General features: G+C 44.1%; 1 protein-coding gene across 2 annotated transcripts in view; it reads right to left on the bottom strand.

Moving 5' to 3' along the window:
- Window positions 1-1849: 1849 nt before the first annotated feature.
- Window positions 1850-14478, bottom strand: part of LOC107983751 (oocyte zinc finger protein XlCOF6-like) — a 144028-nt gene continuing 131399 nt past the window's right edge. For both annotated transcript variants that reach the window (XM_062977017.1, XM_062977016.1), the window contains exon 2: window positions 1850-7250. In XM_062977017.1, the coding sequence (XP_062833087.1) occupies window positions 5217-7085 (1869 nt within the window). In that variant the 5' untranslated portion in view covers window positions 7086-7250 and the 3' untranslated portion in view covers window positions 1850-5216. The remainder of the gene's footprint in view (window positions 7251-14478) is intronic.

Here is a 14478-nt window from a genome sequence, read left to right as displayed (position 1 = left end):
TGAACAGAACCGGGCCCAGGACGGAGCCCTGCGGCACTCCACTTGTCACTTCTTTCCATGATGAAGACGACGCATTGGTGAGCAGCCTTTGGGTTTGTTCGCTTAGCCAATTACAGATCCACCTAACCGTAGTTTTGTCTAGCCCACATTTTACTAGTTTATTTGCCAGAAGGTCGTGGGGGACTTTGTCGAAGGCCTTACTGAAATCCAGGTACGCTACATCCACGGCATTCCCTGTATCGACCCAACTCGTAACTCTATCGAAAAAAGAGATCAGATTAGTCTGGCATGACTTGTTTTTGGTAAATCCGTGTTGACTATTAGCAATGACCGCATTTGTTTCTAAGTGTTCGCAGACCACTTCCTTGATGATCTTTTCCAGAATCTTGCCTGGTATCGATGTGAGGCTGACCGGACGGTAATTGTTTGGGTCGTTCTTTTTTCCCTTCTTGAAGATAGGGACCACATTCGCCCTCCTCCAATCTGCTGGGACTTCTCCCGTTCTCCAAGAACTCTCGAAGATGATTGCCAGTGGTTCTGAAATAACTTCCGCTAGTTCCTTCAGTACTCTTGGATGTAGCTGATCTGGCCCTGGGGACTTGAATTCGTTTAGAGAGGCCATGTGTTCCTGGACAACTTGTCTCCCTATTTGGGGTTGGATTTCCCCAAATCCTTCGTCCATTCCATGTTGCTGAGGTTGAAGATGGCTTTCTTTTTGTGAGAAGACCGAGGCAAAGAAGGCATTAAGCAGTTCTGCCTTTTCCCTGTCCCCTGTCGCCATCACCCCATCTTCTCCTCGCAGTGGCCCTATCGCCTCCTTGTTCTTCCTTTTTCTACCAACGTAAGCAAAAAAGCCTTTTTTGTTGTTTTTTATGTCCCTGGCAAGCCTGAGCTCATTTTGCGCTTTAGCCTTGCGAACCTTTTCCCTACAGGAGTTGGCTATACGTTTGAATTCTTCTTTGGTGATTTCTCCCCTTTTCCACTTCTTGTGCATGTCACTTTTGAGCTTTAGCTCAGTTAGAAGTTCTTTGGACATCCATTCTGGCTTCTTTGCACTTGTCTTATTTTTCTTCTTTGTTGGCACTGTTTGCATTTGCGCCTTGAGTATTTCACTTTTAAAAAACTCCCATCCATCCTTAACTCCCTTTTAATATTGGTGTCCATGGAATGCCGCTCAGTAATTCCTTCATTTTTTGGAAGTCAGCTCTCTTACAGAATGTGTGTTTGACTTGTCTTAGTTTCAGCCTTCCTTCGTATTGCAAACTGCAGGAGCACATGGTCACTTGCCCCTAAGGATCCAACCACTTCAACTGTATTGATCAGATCTTCCACATTTGTTAAGATTAGATCAAGAGTAGCCAATCCCCTTGTTGCCTCTTCTACCTTCTGGACCACAAAATTGTCTGCAAGGCAAGTGAGGAATTTGTTGGACTTTCTACTCTTGGCTGAGTTTGTTTTCCAGCAGATATTGGGATAATTGAAATCACCCATGACTACTATATCTCTTCTTTGTGCCTGTTTGGTCAGCTGTTGACAGAAGGCTTCATCAAGTCCTGCATCCTAACTCGGAGGTCTGTAGTAAACACCCACGACAAGATCTTTTTGAGTCCCAGTTCCCTTGATTCTTATCCAGATGCTCTCAAGCTGGTTTCCCGGATTACAGTCTTGCATTTCTTCTGCAACGTAACTGTTTTTGACATACAAAGCTACTCCCCCTCCTCTCCCCTTTGTTCTATTTCTGTGAAAGAGGCAACAGTAGGTTGTTTCTGAATATTTACATCAAGCTCTAATTTCAGATACGACTGTCCAATTCTGATTAAATCATTATTCTCATCTTCTTCAATGTAAATGTGCTTATGTATCCTTTTAATAATAATAGAGTAAAATAATACATGTAGTAATACATAGAGTAAAATAATATAATATCAGAGTGAAATAATAAATGCATTAATAATAATAGAGTAAAATAAATGTAATAGTAGCAACAATAATAGAGAAAAATAATAAATGTAATAATACCAATAATAATAGAGAAAAATAATAAATGTACCACATATTCTCGAGTATAAGCTGACCCAAATATAAGCCAACCAGGACCCTCACCTAAGCTGAGGGGGCCTTTTTCAGTCTTAAAAAAAGGCTGAAAAACTAGGCTTATATTCGAGTATATACCGTATTTGGCAAAGAAGAATGGAAGCCAAAACCACCTGTCCACCACGTTCCCCTTTCTGGCCCCCCTGCTTTCCTCCCCCACCCCTTCCCTTGCCCCTCCCAATGCCTGCCTTCCCAAGACCCCCTTTCCCTCTCCCTCGCCTATTTACCTAGAGATTTCCCCCCACCCAATATAGAGTTCCTATCCTGAAACTTTGTTTTTTTTAATCATTACCTACTTATAAAACCCTAATAATTTTTTTTTTTAAGAATCCATCAGTTAACACTAAGGGAGCTGATCCCAAACAACATTTTGAACCAAAATTGAATTTCAGGGTCCATGCCCGGGACTCAATTAACATTTGGCCTGTTTGTAGTTGTAAAGGTGCATTTGGTACACAACTAGGAAGGCCAAGGAGAGATCTGCAAACATTCATCTGTGTGGATTCCACAGCAGCACAATTATACCACCATTATGTATTATACACAATGCACACCACCACGTTGCATCTGTGGCAGTGCCTTAGCATTGAAGACGTGTTTAGCTGATGGAACGTGTTGTCCTCCTTGAACAAAAAAGGATGCAAGTGACTTGATGCTTCTCAAGGCATTTGCAGTGGCATTAGTAGAGTCAGATTTCCAGATTTCTAAGATTTCAGCTGCTGAAGTGGATGCTCATTTATTTGCCCCTTATGTAGACTTTGTTTCCTAGTAACAATGAAAGTTAAAGGGAGAAGAACCACATCATCTGTATAAAGAAGGGATGACAGAGGTCTATCTACTAGGTTAGGAGGACGTAAAGTTGAGCCAGAGAGAGTCCTGGCCAAAGAATTGAGGTAAATATTGAGCAAAGATGATGCTAGCACAACGCTTGGACTTCGAGCCTCCATGTGCTGGGATGATCTGGGTCAAGGGGTCTACCTTCTTCCATCTCACTTTCAAACATGTTTCCGCATAAAGGCTATGGATTAACATCAACAGGCGCCTGTCAATATTGCTTATCTCCAATTTCGGCCACAACCTCGTCTGGAGGAATCCTATCAAAGGCAGACTCAAAGTCAATGAAGGCTGTATAACGGGCTCCCTTGATCCTAGAGGAATATTTGTCCATAATATGGGGTAAACTAAACCATGGCCTCCAGTAGAGCATCCCAGTCTAAAACCTGCCTAATGGTCTTCCAGAAGGTTTTCCTCTTCCATTCAGATGGAGTTTTCCCAAGGAGGTGATGAGCATACAGAGTGCTGATTACACTTGGAGAGCTAATTCGTCTCTAGTTTTCAGGGCCTGAACTTTTCCCTTCCTTGCAGACTGGAATGATGATAGCCAGCTCCCAATCTTCTGGTCTACATGCAAACTGATCTATGCACGTGAATAATGTGGCCAGGACTGGGGCCCACCCATTCTCATTTTCTATCGGCATCTCAGGAGGGACACTGCCACCCCCGGGTGCTTTGGCCCACCTTAAGTTTATACATCAGAGTATTGATTTCTGGGGTGGAGAAAGGGGGCCGTTCTGGAGGCTTGTGGAGGATGTCCTGCATATTCCAAGGCTCAGATGTCCTTACAACATACGGACTAGTCCAGGCATCCCTGGTCAAACCAAGATTTACATCTAAAAGCAGTCGCATTCTGATTTGTAGGATTATTACAGACCAAACACCCTTGCGTGACTAATTAATTCCTGATTTAAATTCAGGACCTTTGTTGTCAGAAGAGACTCCTGTATTCTAAAACAATTACCTGAGTGTAACAGTGTAGTTGCAGCATCTACATTAGCTGCCCATCACACTCAATGATCTATGCTTCTGAGAGCAACAACAGTTCACAATCTGCATGGACATCCTGACTCTGAAAGGCTACAGATACAATTGAAGGGAGGTGGTGGTCACTCTGCACATGTACCCACTTCAAAACTATAAACCGCATTTAATAACTCATAAGAAATAATAAAATAATCAATAGTTGAAGCTCTGCTCTCCAGATCCTCATTCATGCCAACATTCAATAGTACTATATCTAGGCTATTGATCATTCGTAGAACACAAAGCCCACAATAAGTGCAGAGAAGACCTTTAGATTGCATATCAGGAACGGGGTGGGCCGCTGCTCATTGAAATGGCCAGAAAGAGCTTCATCATTTGGACCAATTCTGGCATCAAAATCTCCTGCCAGTATTATAGAGGAATTGAGACGGAAAAATGTCAGTTTACTGACAAAATTTCGCAATTCCATCCAGCTATCATTATTATGTATTTTTTTGTTTAAATAGAGATCAGAAAAAATTAATAATAAAGCAAGAGCTTGAAATGTAATAACCACTAAGGCTGCAATGTTAACTAAGGGGTAAAATTAACAAGTGAGGCACGAAGCTTGGTTTTTTTTGGGGGGGGGGGTGTTCTTCGTGTCAGGAACAACCCGAGTTGCTTCTGGGGTGAGAGAATTGGCCGTCTGCAAGGACATTGCCCAGGGGATGCCCGGATGTTTTGATGTTTTTACCATCCTTGTGGGAGGCTTCTCTCATGTCCCCGCATGGAGCTGGAGCTGATAGAGGGAGCTCATCTGCGCTCTCCCCGGGTGGGATTCAAACCTGGCAGCCTTCACGGCAGCAACCCAACCTTCAAGTCACGAGGCTTTAATCCACGGGGGCTCCTACGAAGCTTGATGGAGACCCCAAGGATCCCAAGGCCTTCTCTGGCTCTACCTCCTCCAGAACTAGGCACAGCATTTGCCCTAAAGCCCATCCACCTCCAGTATGCCCCTCTCCCAAGTCTCCTGGAGAAACACTCTATCATTTTTCCTGATGAAATGGGGAATCTGTTTTGCTAGTTCAAATGAAATGCAGTGTCGTGAAAGGATGCATGTTGGACTAGATGGCCCATGAGGTCTCTTCCAACTCTACTATTCCATGATTCTATGTCTAAGAAGTGAATCACCAACACGAAAAGTCTGAAAAGCTCTGTTTTGGAGAGCCCTATGGGGTCAAATATCACTGTTCCCTCTGATCTGTACTCTATGTCTCTGTAGATTTCAATTCTCAGAGAGATTCTAGTCACACGGCATGCGTTCATAAGGTTTCTCCACGGTGTGAGTTCTTTGATGTGAACATAAGACTTCCACTCTCAGTGAAGCTCTGTCCACCCTCGAGACATGCAGAGGGTTTCTCTCCAGTGTGAGTCCTTTGATGTAAACGTAGACCTGAACTCTGAGTGAAGCTTTGTCCACACTCCAGGCACGTATAGGGTTTCTCCCCAGTGTGAGTCCGTTGATGCAAACGTAGTTTTCCACTCCGAGTGAAGCTCTTTCCACACTCCAGGCACGTATAGGGTTTCTCCCCAGTGTGAGTCCTTTGATGTAAACGTAGAGCTGCACTCCGAGTGAAGCTCTTTCCACACTCCAGGCATGTATAGGGTTTCTCCCCAGTGTGAGTCCTTCGATGTCTACACAAACCTGAACTATGGGTAAAACTCATTCCACACTCCAGGCATGTATAGGGTTTCTCTCCAGTGTGAGTCCTTTGATGTAAACGTAGACTTGAACTATTAGTAAAGCTCTGTCCACACTCCAGGCACATATAAGGTTTCTCCCCAGTGTGAGTCCTTTGATGTGAACTTAGACGTGAACTCTTAGTGAAGCCTTTTCCACACTCTAGGCACGTATAGGGTTTCTCCCCTGTGTGAGTCCATTGATGTGAACGTAGTTTAGAACTCTCAGTGAAGCTCCTTCCACACTCCTGGCATGTATAGGGTTTCTCCCCAGTGTGAGTCCTTTGATGTAAACGTAGAGCTGAACTCTTAGTGAAGCTTTGTCCACACTCTAGACATGTATATGGTTTCTCTCCAGTGTGAGTCCTTTGATGGAAACGTAGAGCTGAACTCCGAGTGAAGCCCTTTCCACACTCCAGGCATGTATAGGGTTTCTCCCCAGTGTGAGTCCTTTGATGTCTACACAAGCCTGAACTATGGGTAAAACTCATTCCACACTCCAGGCATGTATAGGGTTTCTCCCCAGTGTGAGTCATTTGATGCAAACGTAGACTTGAATTCTTAATAAAGCTCTGTCCACACTCCTGGCATGTATAGGATTTCTCCCCTGTGTGAGTCCTTTGATGTGAAAGTAGATTAGAACTCTCAGTGAAGCTCCTTCCACACTCCAGGCATTTATATGGTTTCCCCCCAGTGTGAGTCAGTTGATGCAAACGTAGTTTTCTACTCTGAGTGAAGCTCTGTCCACACTCCAGGCATGTATAGGGTTTCTCCCCAGTGTGAGTCAGTTGATGTAAACGTAGAGCTGAACTCTTAATAAAACTCTGTCCACACTCCAGGCATGTATAGGGTTTCTCTCCAGTGTGAGTCATTTGATGCAAACGTAGACTTGAATTCTTAGTAAAGCTCTGTCCACACACCAGGCATTTATAGGGTTTCTCCCCAGTGTGAGTCCGTTTATGTGAATATAGACTTGAACTCTGAGTAAAGCTCTTTCCACACTCCAGGCACGTATAGGGTTTCTCCCCAGTGTGAGTCCGTTGATGTGAATCTAGATTTCCTTTCTGAGCAAAGCTCTTTCCACACTCCAGGCATGCATAGGGTTTCTCTCCAGTGTGAGTCATTTTATGTAAACGAAGACCTGAACGCTCAGTGAAGCTCTTTCCACACTCCAGGCATGTATAGGGTTTCTCCCCAGTGTGAGTCCTTTGATGTACATCTAGATTTCCTCTCTGAGCAAAGCTCTTTCCACACTCCAGGCATGTATAGGGTTTCTCCCCAGTGTGAATCCTTTGATGTGAACATAGATCTCCACTCTGTGCAAAGCTCTTTCTGCACTCCAGGCATGTATAGGGTTTCTCTCCAGTGTGAGTCTTTTGATTTGAACATAGATCTCCACTCTGTGCAAAGCTCTTTCCACACTCCAGGTATTCTGATGCCTCCTCCTTCATGTCAACAGGTGTTGAATTAGAATACAGATTCTTGACTCTTTTCTCCTTTCTTATCTGTAAGTCAGGTCAGGAATTCAGCAAGATCAACACCTTGAAAGGATTTCTTCTTCATGTATTTCTTTCCTGACGGCACCCAAGATGTGGCTCCACAGAATCCTCATTTCCCTGGTGAAGAAAGAAGCAAAAGATCAAGAATGAAATTCAGAAACCTTCTTTATCTCCAGGATTTCCCCCCTTTCCCTTCAAGAATTATGTTGAAAATAGAAGTCAAATAATGTCAAATAACATTATGATTTTACAAATTAAGCAGCAAAAATCATGTTTGGAGCGTGGCAGTACTTGTGTTGTTGTTGGGCACTTTGGCCCGCTGCATGTTGCTGCCTAGAGAAACAGCTGTGGATCCACGCGGGAGCAGACTGTGCTGTGAGCCGCCCCGAGTCCCTCTGGGGAGATAGTGGCGGGGTACAAAAATAAAATAATAATAATAATAATAATAATTATTATTATTATTATATAGAACGTTGGATGAGAAAAGGTTGGATAAACGAGACTGTACTATACCAAGAAATGCAGGCATCGAGGTCTTAAGCACATAAATAGATACCTGCAAAGGCCATCAATTATTCTTAATAAAGAAGGGAATGAATTCAGAAAGAAAGAAGAACAGGGAGGGTAAAAAGAATAAATGATATAAGGAAACAAGGAAATCTCCTTCAAATAATCCAGAAGGAATTGAAGAGTTGGATGTCTGGACAAGCCTTTGAGCATGTCTAGTCCCAATGGTCTGCAGTTAATGCCACAGAACTGCACTTTTGCCCTCTGCCCTCGTTCATTGGATAAAATTTTCACCATCCTATTCCCTGCTCCTGTTTGCAGTTGGCTATGTTTTATGACCGGTCTCATCATAGGCTATGAGGTGCAGGTTTGAGCTTAAACCTTGTTTGATATGTTTTGGTTTAATCTTGTATTGTATTGTGTGTTTATTGTGCATTGTTTTTAGGCACATTGTGCCATACGTAAGCCGCCCCGAGTCCCTTTGGGGAGATGGAGGCGGGGTACAAAAAGAAAGTTATGATTAGAGTTATTATTCAATGCTTTGGAAGAATGTCTAGTTGTGTTTCAGAGAATAATACAGTAGAGTCTCGCTTATCCAACGTTCTGTATTATCCAACGCAGTCTGCCTTTTAGTAATCAATGTTTTTGTAGTTAATGTTTTCAATACATTGCAATGTTTTGTTGCTAAATTCGTAAATGCAGTAATAACTACACTACGTTACCATGTATTGAACTGCTTTTTCAATACACGGTAACGTAGTATCGGCCACCTTCACACTAATCAAACAAAACTTCCTAGAAGACATCACCGCCCTGTTTCACCATTGCCTCACCACAAGCTACTTTCAGTGGGACAATGAATTCTATGAACAGAAAGATGGAGTGGCCATGGGGAGCCCTCTCAGCCCACTAGTAGCGAATTTCTACATGGAACGCTTTGAAAAGCAAGCCCTGGAAACAGTACCAAAAAAGCCAACTATATGGTTCAGATATATTGATGACACCTTCACCATTTGGAGCCATGGAGAAGAACTCAGCAAGTTCCTGGACCACCTCAACAGCATCCACCCAAACATCCAGTTCACCATGGAAAAAAAAGATGTTCTAGTCCAGGGGTCCCCAAACTTTTTAAACAGGGGGCCAGTTCACAGACCGTTGGAGGGCCGGACTATCTATCTATCTATTAAAAATTATGAACAAATTCCTATGCACACTGCACATATCTTATTTTGAAGTAAAAAAACAAACTAAAAGGGAACAAGTACAGCCTCAATGTTGTTAATCACTATCATCATCATCATCAAAATAATAAAGAGTGTTGGAAGAGACCCCTGGGGCCATCTACTCCAACCCCCTTCTGCTTTTGTGCACCAAACATAATCCAAGCACCCCTGAAAGACAGCCACCCAATAATAATAATAATAATAATAATAATAATAATAATAATAATAATAATCCAGACTGACAAAGTTCTGGAACACAACACACCAGACATCACAGTTGTGGAAAAGAACAAGGTTTGGATCATTGATGTTGCCATCCCAGGTGACAGTCGCATAGATGAAAAACAACAGGAAAAACTCAGCCGCTATCAGGACCTCAAGATTGAACTTCAAAGACTCTGGCAGAATCCAGTGCAGGTGGTCCCGGTGGTGATGGGCACACTGGGTGCCGTGCCAAAAGATCTCAGCCGGCATTTGGAAACAATAGACATTGACAAAATCACCATCTGCCAACTGCAAAAGGCCACCCTACTGGGATCTGCACGCATCATCCGAAAATACATCACACAGTCCTAGACACTTGGGAAGTGTTCGACTTGTGGTTTTGCAAAACGAAATCCAGCATATCTATCTTGTTTGCTGTGCCATACAACGTTGTTGTGTTGATAATAATAATAATAATGCCATAATACCCCATGCAAAGGATTGTTACCTTGACATGGTGCGCGCCTTGATGACGCCATAAGCTAAACCGTGCAGGGTCACCCAAGACGGGAAGGTCATGGCAGAGAGGTCAGAGTAAATACGATCCCTGGGGAAGGTAATGGCAACCCACCCCAGTATTCTTGCCATGAAAACTACATGGATCAGTACCACCAGAGAAATGTCGGTATACCATCGGAAGATAGGACTCCCAGGTCGGGAGATGGTCAAAATGCTACTGGGGAGGAACAGAGGACGAGTTCAACTAGCACCAGATGTGATGACGCAGTTAGCTCAAAGCTGAAAGGAAGGCTAACGGCCAACGGTTCTGGAGGTGAATGATGAATCTGATATTTTAAAGATCAACACACTATACGAACCTGGAATGTAAGATCTATGAGCCAGGGCAAACTGGACGTGGTTATTAGTGAGATGTCAAGATTAAAGATAGACATTCTGGGAGTCAGTGAACTGAAATGGACTGGAATGGGCCACTTCACAACAGATGATCACCAGATCTACTACTGCGGACAAGAGGAACACTGAAGAAATGGAGTAGCCTTCATAATTAATAATAAAGTTGCTAAAGCAGTGCTTGGATACAACCCAAAAAATGATAGAATGATCTCAATTCGAATTCAAGACAAGCCATTTAACATCACAGTGATCCAATATACGCACCAACCACAGCTGCTGAAGAAGCAGAATTGGATCAGTTGTATGAGGATCTGCAGCATCTACTGGATAATACAGCTAAAAGAGACATTATTTTCATTACAGGAGATTGGAATGCTAAGGTGGGCAGTCAAATGACAACCGGGATCACAGGCAAGCATGGTCAGGAACAACAAAATGAAGCAGGATGCAGGCTGATAGAATTTTGCCAGGAAAACTCTCTGTGCATAATAAACACCCTTTTCCAACAACCTAAAAGACAGCTTTACACATGGACTTCACCAGGTGGTCAACACCGAAATCAGATTGACTACATCCTCAGCAGCCAAAGGTGGCGGACATCCATCCAGTTGGTGAAATCAAGACCTGGAGCTGACTGTAGTTCAGATCACGAACATATTACAAAATTTAGAATCAGACTAAAGAGAATGGGGAAAATACACAGACCAATTAGATATGATCTCACAAATATTCCTAGTTAATATGCAGTTGAGGTGAAGAATAGATTTCAGGGACTAGATTTAATAAATAGAGTCCCAGAAGAACTATTGACAAAAGTTCACAACACTGTTCAGGAGGTAATAATAATAATAATAATAATAATAATAATAATAATAATAATAATAATAAACAACTTTATTTATACCCCGCCACCATCTCCCCAACAGGGACTCGGGGCGGCTTACATGGGGCCATGCCCAGAACAATACAATATAACAAAATATAATAGAACAACAAATCATAGCACATTAAACAACACAATAAAAGAAAATATAGACTACATTAAACAAGATCAAAAGAACAATAAAACCAAGGGCGGGCCACATGAACATTAGATTAAAACTCGAGGTGAGAAAGGAAGTAGGAGTAAAAACAAGCAACAAAGTACATCCCAAAGAAAAAGAAAACCAAGAAGGCAAGATGATTGTCTGCTGAGACACTTGAAGTAGCCCAAGAAAGAAGGAAGGCGAAAGGAATCAGTGATAGGGGGAGATATGCCCAATTAAATGCACAATTCCAGAGGTTAGCCAGGAGAGACAAGGAACTATTTTTAAACAAGCAATACATGGAAGAGGAAGAAGACAATAGAATAGGACAAGAGACCTCTTCCAGAAATCAGAAACATTGGAGGCAAATTTCAGGCAAAAATGGGCATGATCAAAAACAAAGATGGCAAGGACTGAACAGAAACTGAAGAGATCAAGAAAAGGTGGCGATAATATACAGAAGATCTGTATAGGAAGGATAATAATATATAGGATAGCTTTTACGGTGTTGTGAGTAAATTAGAAACAGACATCCTGAGGAGTGAGGTTGAATGGGCCTTAAGAAGCATTGCTAATAACAAGGCAGCAGGAGACGACGGGATCCCAGCTGAGTTGTTTAAAATCTTGAAAGATGATGCTGTCAAGGTGATGCATGCCATATGCCAGCAAATATGGAAAACACAAGAATGGCCATCAGATTGGAAAAAATCTATTTATATCCCCATACCAAGAAAGGGAAACGCTAAGAAATGCTCAAACTTCTGTACACTGGCCCTTATTTCCCATGCCAGTAAGATAATGCTCAAGGTCCTGCAAGACAGACTCCAGCAAGACATGGAGTGAGAGTTGCCAGATGTCCAAGCTGGGTTTAGAAAAGGCAGAGGAACGAGAGACCAAATTGCCAATATCCGCTGGATAATGGAGGAAGAAAAATATCTACTTCTGCTTTATTGACTATTCCAAAGCCTTCGACTGCGTGGATCATAATAAACTGTGGCATGTTCTTGGTGGTCTGGGGATACCAAGTCACCTTGTCCTGAGAAATCTGTATAACGACCAAGTAGCCACATTAAGAATAGACCAGGGAACAACAGACTGGTTCAAGATTGGGAAAGGAGTACGGACATCAGGGCTGCATACTTTCACCCCATCTATTCAACTTGTACGCAGAACACATCATTCGACGTGTGGGGCTTGACGAATCCAAGGCTGGAGTTAAAATTGCAGGAAGAAACATGAACAACTTTAGGTATGCAGATGATACCACTCTGATGGCTGAAAGTGAGGAAGAGCTAAGAAGCCTTATCACCAAGGTGAAAGAAGAAAGCGCAAAAGCCGGGCTGCAGTTAAACACCAAGAACACCAAGACCATGGCAACTACATCTATTGATTACTGGCAAATAGAGGGAGAAAACATGGAGGCAGTGACAGACTTTATATTTCTAGGCATGAAGATCACTGCAGACGCAGACTGCAGCCAGGAAATCAGAAGACGTTTCCTTCTTGGGAGGAGAGCAATGGCCAAGCTTGACAAAATAGTGAGGAGTAGAGACATCACACTGGCCACGAAGGTCCGCATAGAGAAATCAATGGTATTCCCCATAGTAACCTATGGAGGCGAGAGCTGGACCATAAGGAAGGCTGAGCGAAGGAAGGAAGAGAGACGCTTTTGGACTCTGGTGCTGGAGGAGAATCCTGAGCGTGCCTTGGACCTTTGCAAGAAAATCCAACCAGTCCATCCTCCAGGAAATAATGCCCGATGGCTGCTCACTGGAGGGAAGGATAATGGAGGCAAAGCTGAAGTATTTTGGCCACATCATGAGGAGACAGGAAAACTTGGAGAAGAGAATGATGCTGGGGACAATGGAAGGAAAAAGGAAGAGAGGCCGACCAAGGGCAAGATGGGTGGACGGTATCCGTGAAGGGACTGGCTTGACCTTGAAGGAACTGGGGGCGGCGACGGCCGACAGGGAACTCTGGCCTGGACTGGTCCAGGAGGTCACGAAGAGTCGGAAATGACTGTGTGAATGAAGAAGACACATGGTTGGAAGAGACCCCTTGGGCCATCTACTCCAACCCCCTTCTGCCTTTGTGCACCAAAACATAATCCAAGCACACCTGACCAACAACAACAACAACATAATAATAATCAGGGTTGGAAGAGACTAGCCTTCAAGAAAAATGAATTCACAACAGGGCTGCAGAGTTTTATTTACTTATTTATTTATTTATTTACAGCATTTATATTCCGCCCTTCTTTCTCACCCCGAAGGGGACTCAGGGCGGATCACATTACACATATAGGCAAACATTCAATGCCTTTTAACATAGAACAAAGACAAGACAAACATAGGCTCCGAGCGGGCCTCGAACTCATGACCTCCTGGTCAGAGTGATTCATTGCAGTGATTCAATGCAGCTGCTCTCCAGCCTGCGCCACAGCCCGAGCCGTTTTCTTTCAGTCATTCACATTGGAATGACTGAGGAGGAGGGAGAGAGGCACACACAGACTCTGTGGTTGTTTCGCCACGCATACACACGCCTCACTCTAACTCTGGATGTGAGAACTCCCTCCTTGTGGATGCTCGCGTGGGACGAAACAACAACAGAGGCGTGCCTGTGGCGAAAGGAAGAGGCCTCCCTCTTTACCTCGCCGCGCAGACTGCCTCCTTGTTTCGCCGCGCGGGCATCCACAAGGATGGAGTCTGCATGGCAAGATAAAACGGGAGGCCTCTTCCCTTTCGCCACAGGCACTCCTCCGTTGTTGTTTTGCCTCCTCCATCACCGAGGAAGGTGCACATGGGGCAAGGGAGCAGGGAAAGGTGCTTGGCTTTCCCTGCTCCCTCGCCCGCCCCATGCAATCCTTTCCCATCACCGAGGAAGGCGTGCACGGAGCGAGGGAGCAGAAAAAGGCGCTCGCCTTTCCTTGCTCCCTCGCCTGCCCCACACACTCCTTTCCCACCACTGCTGCAAGGGGTGAGCGAGTAGGCAGGCAAGGCCAGCGCCTTTCCCTGCTCCCTCACCCTGTGCGCGCCTTCCTCGGCGACAGCAGGAAACTAGCGCACAGGGCGAGCGAAGAGACAGGAAAGGTGAGTGCGCCTTTCCCCGTGTGCCTTCCTCGGGGGAGAAGGGAGCAACGGCCGCGGGGGCCGGATAAATGGCTCCAATAGGCCACATGTTCTAGTCATCCACAAACCCAATCAACAACTGGGCCACAGTTTACAGAAAACCTATGTACACTGATAAATACCGTCATAAAAACTCCAACCATCACCAAAGTCAAAAAAAAGAAGTACAATCAAAGCCCTGACAGATCGCTGAGAAAGAATCTGCAAACCTCTCCTCCTGCAAGGTAAACTAAGCCACCTAAACTGGCCAATGGATACTCCACCATGAACATCAGAAGAGCTGTAAGGCCAAGAACAAGCCATGAGAGGAAAGACAAGATCCACTCAGAGGAAAGGTGTCCTT

The sequence above is a fragment of the Anolis carolinensis genome, chromosome 3 (assembly GCF_035594765.1).
Source record: "Anolis carolinensis isolate JA03-04 chromosome 3, rAnoCar3.1.pri, whole genome shotgun sequence".
NCBI lineage: Eukaryota > Metazoa > Chordata > Lepidosauria > Squamata > Dactyloidae > Anolis > Anolis carolinensis.
Note: the sequence above shows the minus strand (reverse complement) of the source record. Positions and strands in the feature narration are given on the sequence as shown.